The sequence below is a fragment of the Coccinella septempunctata genome, chromosome 2 (genome assembly GCF_907165205.1).
Source record: "Coccinella septempunctata chromosome 2, icCocSept1.1, whole genome shotgun sequence".
Taxonomy (NCBI): Eukaryota; Metazoa; Arthropoda; class Insecta; order Coleoptera; family Coccinellidae; genus Coccinella; species Coccinella septempunctata.
This window is the reverse complement of record NC_058190.1, coordinates 13,409,503-13,419,533: the sequence shown is the minus strand read 5'-3', so window position 1 is coordinate 13,419,533 and position 10,031 is coordinate 13,409,503. Positions and strand designations below refer to the sequence as shown.

Genomic DNA, 10,031 nt, shown 5'->3' with positions numbered 1-10,031 from the left:
GAATAATTGTTCGGTGGTGAAATGCCTCTGGAAAAAACAGGGCTGCATATTGACTTTTACTTCACATTAATTAATGGGATGAATATGATCGTCAATCTAATGTCGAAATCTAAAAATGGAATTGAAAATGTTTTCTTTGTTCTTTTTTTCTTTGTTTGTTTTCATTCACACAACTAGTTGACCATAGAAAAATAGATTCTTTCTGAAGATCAAGTTTTAATTCTTAGTTTCAAGATAGCGTTGTTTTTCCATCCATATTTGGATATTATCAATTTTGAAACATTTTATCATTGTGAATGACTATTTCTTAGAACGAATATAGAATAATTGTTGAACACATTCAACAGAATATTCTTTGAAAAAAAAAATCAATCAAGAAATTTTAAATATATTTTCATGAAGTGCTCTATTCCTTAGAGGCGTCTGACCAAAACAATCATTTCTAGAACATGATCAACAGGTGGGGCAACCCAAAAATCAATTCATTTTGAGACAATTATAATGTAGATAACAAAGAAGTTAAAATTATGATTGAAAAACTACATACACGGTGTTTTTATGAGTTTGAAGTTAAGTAAAGCCTCACTGAGCCCGGTCCAGAGTTTTGTCGAATTTTAATGCTCTGTTTCAATGAAGTTAACAACTCAAGGCTAAATATAAATTTTCAGTCGACTTGATCGAGAATTTCAGGAGTTATAGCCAAACGGAAATTCGAGAAATTTCAAAAAACCCCGAAGAAACCTATATATAGGTTGCCCCAAAACTATTGAATCAAACGTCACACCACGATAGAGTATAGATCAAATAGTATCGAATGACACCAACATTAGTTGAGCGAAAATGTACCGTTTCTGAGAAAACCTAACCTAAAGTTGCCGATTTTCGAACTATTTTTTCAATCACATGGCCAATTTGTGATTGAGGATAGCGTTTTTCTCCCATATTATCACCCCTGTTTATTCTGAGTATTAAAAATCATGTAGAAAAACAATTGTTTTAATTTACATTTACTTAGGTTATGGTTATCGATTAACTACTTAAAATAATTTCAATTAGGGGAGATAAAACAATAATCTTAGTTCAATATAATTTAAAATCGATATCCTTTTTCACAAACTGTGATTAAGAAAAATAGTTCGAAAATCGGCAACTTTAGTATTTTGATAAAATTCTGATTATTTTGGAAACGGTACATTTTCTTCGAACTAATGTTGGTGTCATTCGATAATATTTGGTTTACTCTATCGTGGTGTGACGTTTGATTCACTAGTTTTGGGACATCCTGTATATGGGGTGATTTTGAACTTAGCGCAATGCCCTCTATTCACGGTTTTCATTTGTCTGTTAAATAAATTGTCTGAAATACCCTGTATACTCCTTGTACTCTGAAAATTTTGAAACAAATGAAAATTCAAATTTTTCTTGTTTTAAGGAACGTTCATCCAGAGAGACTCTCACAGAGACTCACACTTTGCCGAATTGACCACTGAAATCTCAATTCCTATCTGAACTATCGAACTGAAATTCAACATGTGCATCTCAATTCGAAAACTGTGTACAGTTTCGAGATTTGGGTCGAATTGATCCAATAGTTCCTTAGGAATTGAAATGATACTTTGTCGAATCGACCACTGAAATCTCAATTCCTATCAGAACTATCGAACTGAAACTCAACATGTGCATCTCAATCCGAAAACTATGTGCAGTTTCAAGATTTGGTTCGAATTGATTCCATAGTTCCTTAGGAATTGAAATGATATTTTGTCGAATCGACTACTGAAATCTCCATTCCTCTGAGAACTATCGATCTGAAATTCAACATGTGCATCTCAATTCCAAAACTATGTGCAATTTCAAGATTTGGTTCGAATTGATCCAACAGTTTTCGAGGAATTGATATGAATTATCGAACTGAAATTCAACATGTGCATCTCAATTTGAAAACTGTGTAAAATTTCAAGATTTGGTTCGAATTGATCCAACAGTTTCCAAGGAATTGATATCACACTTTGTCGAATCGACCACTGAAATCTCAATTCCTATCTGAACTATCGAACTGAAACTCAACATGTGCATCTCAATCCGAAAACTGTGTACAGTTTCGAGATTTGGGTCGAATTGATCCAATAGTTCCTTAGGAATTGAAATGATACTTTGTCGAATCGACCACTGAAATCTCAATTCCTATCTGAACTATCGAACTGAAACTCAACATGTGCATCTCAATCCGAAAACTATGTGCAGTTTCAAGATTTGGTTCGAATTGATTCCATAGTTCCTTAGGAATTGAAATGATATTTTGTCGAATCGACTACTGAAATCTCCATTCCTATGAGAACTATCGATCTGAAATTTACCAGATGAATAGGTGAAGGAAGGTATGGCCCAGATATTTATTGCCTCGATTTTATTTTTTGCTGAGAGCTGTGTTTTTAGGATCTTACGGACTCTTGTCATCAGCTCCGTTTTGACATTCTGCTTGTTTTCAGTTTGTTTGATTTCATATGTCTGTTGAATGCCCAAATTTTTATACCTTTCCTCCATTGCCAACTCCGCTATCTCCCTTCCGTCAGCCAATCTTATATTACCCTCCGCCACCATCTTTCCCCGTTTCACCTCAACCACGGCGCACTTTTCCAGTCCAAATGACATTCCTATGTCCTCACTGAACCTTCTGACCAGTTCTATTTCTCCCTCAAGCTGTTTCCTTCCTCTGGCATAAAGTTTGATATCATCCATGTAAAAAAGGTGACTTAGTTTCACTGATTCGTTCATGGAGTAGCCATATGCGGATCTATTGAGGACCTTGCTGAGGATATTAAGGGCCAGGCAGAACCATCTAGGGCTGAAACCATCTCCCTGGAAGATGCCACGTCTTATTTTTACGGTGTGGCCAGGTGTTGATTGCCCAGAGATCGTTATCGTTGTTCTCCAGGTGGACATGAGGAACCGGAGAAGGTGGATGATCCGTTTATTTACCTTGTATATCTCTAGGACCTTCAACAGCCACGAGTGGGGAACAGAATCGTATGCTTTCTGGTAATCGATCCAGGCCATTGAGATGTTTTTTTTCCGTATTTTTGCCTGTCTGGTGATCGTCTTATCGATTATCAGAAGTTCTTTGCTTCCTTTACTTTTGTTCTTGCATCCGTTCTGCTCCCATGCCATAATGTTGTTTCTCTTTAGGTGAGTGTCAATCTGATGGGATATGATGGACGTTATGATCTTGTAGATCGATGACAGGCTCGTTATGGGTCGGTAGTTTTCCGGCTTCTTAAGATCTCCTTTCTTGGGGATCATGTAGGTGATGCCTTGTGTGAGGTACTCAGGAACGCTCTGTGGTTGTTCGAGTGCCCCCTGGATAAGCCGCGATAAAACTCGGTGGGTTGATTTCAGTGCCTTCCACCAGTAGTTGTGGATACCATCGACTCCTGGTGCTGTCCAGTTCTTCATTCTTTTGACGGTGACGCATATATTCTCTTCCGTGATGTGTACTGCGTCCATTTCTTGGAGATCGCTTTGTTGTTCTTCCTCGGCCTTGATCCAGGCGGCATTCTCGTTGTGACTGGTGCTCCGAGACCACACTTTAGACCAGTACTCAGCCATCTCTCCAGATGTTGGTGGATCCGTTCTTCCTGCCTTTTCCATTTCGAGACCTCTGTAAAATTCCTTTTGGTTGTTGGAGAAGAGGTTATTCTGCCGGAATCTAAGGGTTCTCTTATGGTATCTCCTTATTCTGTTGCCCAGTGCAGCGATCTTCTGTTTCAACATCTCCAAATGAGTTTTAAGTTTCATGCGGTAATCGGTTTCTTTTCTTTTCAGTCCAGCTCTTCCGGAATATTCCCGTACCTTCTTCTCCAATTTCTTGCTTGGTCTCTGGGAACTCAGGAATGCATGCAAAATTCCTATTTCCTTTCTGATTCTCTCGATTTTTCCCTCCAATCTCTTCTCCCATGGGGGTTTTCCTTGCAGGTTGTTTCCTCGTTGTCCTATTTTTGATGCTGTCTGCTGGATGGTGTTAGCGGTGATCGCCGCGCTGTAGACAACATGGCATAGTTCTTCTAGACTAGTTGATGCCTGGATCGTATCTTTCAAGGCGGCATCGAGGAGCTGTACCAGGTTCCTTGTTTCTGGATTATTCTTCAGTCTAGATATTCTAGGTCTAACCCCAAAAGCCGTGCCCTCCCATTTGAGCCTAATTTCTTGGAAAAGAGGGAGTATATCTTTAGCAGCTTCATCCAGTATTCCCAGTTCCATTATCTGACCTGTCTCGTCGCCTTCTTCGTATCTTATTTGTTGTGGTCTTATGGAACTTCTCCTTTGTAGGCTTCTCCTGATGTTTCGGATATTTGCTGCCGGCGAGCAATCCATTGCCCTAGTCTTGAGAGCTTCTAGTTCATCCGGTGCCAACAATTTTCGCGTCTTGATGTTCCTGATCTGCGCTATGAGATGTTTTCCTGTGAACACTTTGTCAGGGTATATATTCCGCCATCGTTCTGCAAGTTGGTCTGCATATTTCTTCGTTTTTGTTTCTCCTTCTGTTATTTCGTAGTAAGCATTGATGAGACCTATATTCATTTGTCGGGTCCAATGCTGCCTCACCCTTGAGCGGGTTTGAGCGGGGTCCACGGGGAGGTGTTCCGCTGAACTGCCAGCCATGGGGCCCAAGCTCATTCCCTGGGTGTACCTAGTCCGGGTGCTTGGCCTTGTGGAACCATTTCGCAGAGCAGTGCCACTCGCTCCACTGTCTTCTGCTAGGGACTGTACCGATGTGCCTCCAGGCGCAATCCCCACACCGGAGGAGTTATCCGAGGCTTCGTCTATTTCATCGAAAGCAGTTCTTTCTTCACAGGGATGGCTGTCAGGTTAATCTATGATCATCTTAAATCTCGGCCTAATCCTGAACTGAACAACCGGGCCTTATAGTAATAGCATCGTAGCATTAACTAAGTCGGTATATTATTGGAATAATACTAATTTTTTATAGCGGAGAATAGTGGTTTTTAGCCTCGGTATTCATGAAATTCATTTTATTAGGTTTTTTTTTAAATGTGAATCGGCCCGAAATCTTGGATCCCCTGACGTGCTAGTTTCGTATACTTTTATGGCAATAGCATAATAACTCAAATTTCAACATTTTCACAGAAATTTTTGAATTTAAGCGAGAGACACATTTCCTACGCGCGTTGTTTTGAAGAAAAAGTAGTAGATTCTCGCAAAATCCGAAACTCTACATGAGTAGGCCCAGTTGTTCAGTTCGGGATTGAAGTTTATCCTAGATTGATTTTGACATTTCAGTTCATTTCTGTCAGGTTAATCTATGATCATCTTAAATCTCGGCCTAATCCTGAACTGAACAACCGGGCCTTATAATAATAGCAACGTGGCATTAATTAAGTCGGTATATTATTGGAATGATATTAATTTTTTATAGCGGAGAATAGTGGTTTTCAGCCTCGGTATTCACGAAATTCATTTTATTATTTTTTTTAAGATGAATCGGCCCGAAATCTTGGATCCCCTGACCTGCTAGTTTCGTACACTTCTATGACAATATTGACAATAGCATAATAACTCAAATTTCAACATTTTAACAGAAATTTTTGAATTCAAGACAGAGACACATTAAAAAATCGATAGCAAGTTACCGCCTAAACTACGAGCTTGCCGAAATTGAAACTGGTACCAATCTACTCAGTGCTTCATAATATGTATAGTTTTATGACTCAGTGGTTTTTAGAACCTGTAAAAAAAATTAAAAACTGTAAACTCGTCATCGCTTTCCAAAGGCTGTATCTTGGAAGGGCTGTCGATTTGCAAAATTTACAGGAACTACCCCCGCTTATTTTCATTAAGGAATCATCTCCCTTATTCCTTCGCATTTGTTTACAGATATCCTGTATATAGCTATATTTTATCTATGTACCTTTTTATTTTAGATAGTAGAAGTTTAATCAATATGTGTTATTTTCGAAGACCAAAACAAAAATTTCAATTGCACATGATTTGTTACTTATAAGCATCATCATCTATTTTGAATAATAAAACTGCATGCGAAAATACTTAGATTAACTTTTGTCTTCCTCCTTTCATTATGCGTCCATCATAGTGTCCGCTGTTCATCATAGCTGCTGGGAATTTACCAATCAATCATCTGTATATCAATCATATGTATCCGAGTATGTATCTATATTATTAACTTCATTTTGAAGATTCATTGAGCAATGAGCATTGAGCAATCTGATTCAAGAAAAATATAAAGAGCGTTCCATTTGAAATAACACAATGTCCAACATTCGGTTTAGCCGACGTTGTTCATTTCTGTGATATTGTGAAATTTGTAGCATTTTTTTCTCCTGATTCTGAAATGAAAATTTTCGGAATGGCTCATTGTCCTTGAATATTCATCACCATTAACATCTAAATATTCTTATCCAAAAAATGTTTTTCTCTGAACAGCTTATTTTATTATTTGCAATGTAACAATACTGATTATTCGTTATACTAATAGGTAGTATTATCTATATGGATCATTTCCATAGAGAGAGGCAATATTATTATGGACAAGACTCAAATCGATTCGTTTTCAGATGGGTAATGAAATAGTTCGCCAAATTCAGAATTATAGTGTTAGCTTGAGATGAAAGAAGTTCAACGGATGCATAGATATACGCACGATGAAATATAAACAGTCATAATCCCATTCGAGAGAGCCAAGATTGGTTCTCTTTCACGTGATTCTTTCCCCTACAGAAGAATGCGATAAAAAATCGTTGAGATATGCCGCCTGGCTTGCAATAATGGAGGAGAAAACGCGCTGCGCCTCTCTTTATTTAATTCCTCCGTATACTGATATTCCGCCTGTCTACATCTGCTTGCACAGAACAACGTTGCCATTTTCGGAGGTGCTAACGAGCAAAGAATCTTTCAGAGCAATTCTCCGATATACAGCTCAGCACACTAGCGCCAGTGATATACACTCGAACTAAAAGATTGTTCAGTACATAAAGGGGGGCGTTGTGACCTCAAAACGATTTTTTGATATGTTGGTCCCTGAAGCCTCCTGAATCTAACAAGCTAAAAAACAAGGCAAAACGTATATATGAGGTGAGAGCGTTAAACGAGTTACTATTTTGGAGGTGGTATTAACACTTTATAACTATATATATATATACATATATATATATATATATATATATATATATATATATATATATATATATATATATATATATATATATATATATATATATATATATATATATATATATATATATATATATATATATATATATATATATATATATATATATATATATATATGATGGATGGAAATAAAGGAAATAAAAGATTGAGAAATTATTGTACATTGGATTTTGGGAAATAATTTCAGTCAGTTAGAATATCCTGGCGAAAAATAACAAATAAATAGCGATATATATATATATATATATATATATATATATATATATATATATATATATATATATATATATATATATATATATATATATATATATATATATATATATATATATATATATATATATATATATATATATATATATATATATATATATATATATATATATATATATATATATATATATATATATATATATATATATATATATATATATATATATATATATATATATATATATATATATATATATATATATATATATATATATATATATATCGCTATTTATTTGTTATTTTTCGCCAGGATATTCTAACTGACTGAAATTATTTCCCAAAATCCAATGTACAATAATTTCTCAATCTTTTATTTCCTTTATTTCCATCCATCATATTTCCGATCCAGTATTAACCCCTGACGCCCTGACCTCAAAATCACAAAGATTCCAGAATTCGAGTTTACCACGAACCAGTTAAACAGCCAACGGCGGTGGTCCTCCTTTGCCCCATTGAAAGCTCAGATATTTCCAGTCGGTCTGTAAGCTTATTATATGAGAACCAAAGATTATAGAGATATAGTCTCTATAATCTCTGAGGAGAAGGAGAACGTACGTCGATACGTGCATTACACTGTCGGCGGACTCAAATGGCTGCATGAGTTGCCTCCTCTAATATGAAACAGTGGCAACACACATTGCATTATTATGAAAATTATGATATGTCAGAAAAGTATGTACAGGGTGGGCAAAATTGGTGATACCTGAACTACAACTTTTTAACCTAACGAGATAGAGAAAAATGAATGTACCATTCCTGTCGTCTTTTTTCGAGAAACTAATAATGTCATCAACTGCATTCTTTTGTTTTTGAGTTATATGATAAAATTTAAATTTGGGCGATTTTAACTTTGGTCTTTATCTCCGTTTCTGTTTGTGATAGGATGTTGAAATGAAGACAGGTTTATTTGCTGAGCTTCAACATAAAGTTGTGTTTAAAATGACTTAGAAAGAATCGCAATTTTTTTAGCGTTTCAGAAATATATTATACATCACCCTCAGTCTTTCTAAGTCATTTAAAACTACTGTTTTCATATGAAAAAATTATGTATTTATGTTATAGCTCAGCAAATATACCTGTTGGGAAAAACTCATAGTACGCCACTGGATTGCTACCAAAAAAGTGTCTGTATAATGTTTTCATTTCAACATCCTAGCAAACAGAAAGTCATTTTAAACTACTGTTTTCATATGAAAAAAATACATCTTTATGTTATAGCTCAGCAAATATACCTGTTGGAAGAAAAACATAGTACGCCACTGGATTGCTATCAAAAAATGTCAGTATAATGTTTTCATTTCAACATCCTAGCTTAAACAGAAACGGAGATAATGACCAAAGTTGAAATTTTAATTTCGACCTATAACTCGTAAACAATAGAAGATAGAGTAATGCAGTTGATGGCATTATTAGTTTCTCGAAAAAGGACGACCGTAATGTACCAAGCATTTTCCTCTATCTCGTTGAGTTGAAAAAGTTGTAATTCAGGTATCACCCACCCTGTGCATTATGAATTTTGCTGATCAAGCAGTATGAGGAGGTGTTCTGTGGGAAGACCCGCTGACGAGCCGGCCTTGCCTTGATTGGTTTCTGTACGAGTTAGCCGAAAAATTCCAAAAGATTTTTTTCAGTAATTTTTATCGTTCGCTAACTATATCGTTGCGTTTCTATCGAAATTTCGATTCAATTCATACAATGTAATGTAATCTTCATATACTCAAAATTTTCAGATAATTTCTCCTTATATGATATTATCTTCATTGAAGTAGATGAATTGATCACAATTATACAATGGACACAAAATCTATTATATATATTTATACAGGGTGTCCTGGAAAATGTGGGAAATCTCTCGGATTCAGATAGAACATAAAAATGAAGATGACAAGTTCCCATAATTTTTTTTCCTAGCGGCCCTCCCTACGAAGATACAACTTCCTAAATGACGCCACTGGAAATCCATTCTAGTGGAATAAGTTTCAAACTACTCGATATAATTTGATGAAAATTCGATATGATTAATAATAGTAAGGACCTCTTAAATCACCGCACTCAAATTTCAATTAGCTTGTTCAATTTATCAGGGGCGGACTAGATTGTACATTTTAATGCTTACATTTTAAACACCCTATATGATAAGGTGCTAAAAAAACAAATTTGGATACCTCGAACATTAACCTGGAGAAAAGGTACTCTTGTTCAGTGTCGATAAAATGAACCGTTTTCGAAAAAAAAAATAATGAAGGAAGTAAGTAATTTTTTAATTTCTATTAAAAATAACATGAAGTCTAGTTTTTTGTCTGCAAAAAAGTGTGATACGAAAGATATTGAAGGAACAAAAAAGTTTTATTTTGTGTAATACAACAAAAACAAGAAAAAATTTTTGAGATAAACTCACTCAAGCTTGTAACGATTGAATTTAATAACGGTCATTAGAAATAGTCAATTAAAAACTTCAAAGGTGGGTTCAACATGAGCCCCGTGAACTCTCAGGCACTCCCGGGCGCGACGAATAGTGGCGTCATTTAGGAGGTCGTATCTTCGTAGGGAGG

The 10,031-nt window shown here is 35.6% G+C and overlaps 1 protein-coding gene across 1 annotated transcript; it reads right to left on the bottom strand.

Annotated features, from left to right (window-relative positions):
* Positions 1 to 2,338: 2,338 nt before the first annotated feature.
* On the bottom strand, positions 2,339 to 4,659 carry LOC123307002. The gene is made up of 2 exons (XM_044889203.1): positions 2,445 to 4,659; positions 2,339 to 2,346 (listed from the first exon to the last, which is right to left on the bottom strand). Exons 1-2 carry the CDS (start codon positions 4,657 to 4,659, stop codon positions 2,339 to 2,341), a joined length of 2,223 nt encoding a protein of 740 aa, XP_044745138.1.
* Positions 4,660 to 10,031: the final 5,372 nt, after the last annotated feature.